The sequence below is a fragment of the Echinococcus granulosus genome (genome assembly GCF_000524195.1).
Source record: "Echinococcus granulosus chromosome Unknown EG_S00021, whole genome shotgun sequence".
NCBI classification, from domain to species: Eukaryota; Metazoa; Platyhelminthes; class Cestoda; order Cyclophyllidea; family Taeniidae; genus Echinococcus; species Echinococcus granulosus.
In genome coordinates, this window is record NW_020170401.1 from 217,315 (window position 1) to 218,581 (window position 1,267).

The 1,267-nt window shown below is 42.8% G+C and overlaps 1 protein-coding gene across 1 annotated transcript; it reads right to left on the reverse strand. All coding sequences in view use genetic code 11, as the record gives it.

Annotated features, from left to right (window-relative positions):
- Window positions 1-210: 210 nt before the first annotated feature.
- EGR_03789 (hypothetical protein) lies at window positions 211-529 on the reverse strand (the record flags this gene model as incomplete). The annotated part of the gene is made up of 2 exons (XM_024493038.1): window positions 211-447; window positions 503-529. 2 exons carry the CDS (start codon window positions 527-529, stop codon window positions 211-213), a joined length of 264 nt encoding a protein of 87 aa, XP_024352499.1.
- Window positions 530-1,267: the final 738 nt, after the last annotated feature.

Sequence of the window (1,267 nt, forward strand, 5' to 3'; positions counted from 1 at the left end):
AAGTTACAAACATTCCAAACAGGACTAGTTTTTTTTGAAAACCCGCTTATGTAGGTGCTGCCACACGCAATTTCTCTATCAGCCAGATGAAAGGGAGACACCCTCCTGTCACCCACTGCTTAGCCCCCCATTGGTTAATTGAACGCGACCTGACGGAGTAATCGATAACCTCGCGCTGGCGTCCGCACGCCTCCGAAAAAGCCTCAGTGATCAGGCTGGCATGACGGCGATTGGTGGAGACGAAGTGCGTGCGCTCATTGGCCAGGCGGAGGAATGGCAGAAAGGACTGAGGCGCTGCTCGTTTTCCATACGAGGTTGGGAGTTCATTTGGACGGAGCGAGAGTAAGTGGGCGGGCCGTGTGCGTTGACATCTGTAGGCAGACGCAGCTCCTCATCCCGTGGGTTGAGCGATGCCTTTGTGTTCTGCACCTCTATGCGCATCACAACCTACTTGATTGAGGGGAATATCTGCCTTGAGCACCTACGTGACGTTAAGCCTTACCTTTATTGATTTTTGTACCATTTCCATTGGCGCAAAACCTTTTTCCATTTTATTTTCGAAAAGAACCAATCATATGCGTGCTTTGCACTCAATGAATAGTATTAAAACAAGTGGGTAGGCTTTTTCTTGCTTTTTTTAGCAAATATAGGTAGTGTTTTATTTGACGGATACGTTTTGAGGAAAATCAAATGTGTAAATAAGTAAACGTTGGAATGGGAATGTGCAATAATTTTTGCTCTAGTACTAGTGGTAAAAAAGAAATTAAAACCATCTCATTTACATGGTGGATTTCGTTTCTTTTTTCTAGAATAACTAGGGGGTAATTTGTGCCTTACTTAATCAGAGGGTAGTAAAATTCGGGACGAACATAGGATGGTGAATGTGTGGAAGGGAGTGGGTTGGTTGATACTAAAACCTCAATCTGGCCCTTAATTTTGACGGAAATTTTTGGCTTGAGAAGGGAAAATTTACAAAAGGGTGGGGATCAGTGACCATACACGCCAGGTGCTTAAGGTTCCTCTTTCAGATTTCATTACTGATGATGAATTTTTGCAGAAAACTTAAGTGAAAAATATTGAGGACAATGACGTTTAAAAAGCATTAAGGGTTCAATGCCCCACTGAATTTAACACCTCTTTTTCATTCACAACAAAGGCGAGGGAAGTGTTTGTCGTTTGTTGCATGGTCACGATAAGTGAGTACATTTTCTTGTGAGAATTGTTGTATGTTGTAAAAAAAATGACTTCGGTGGTTAAACGCTGTCAT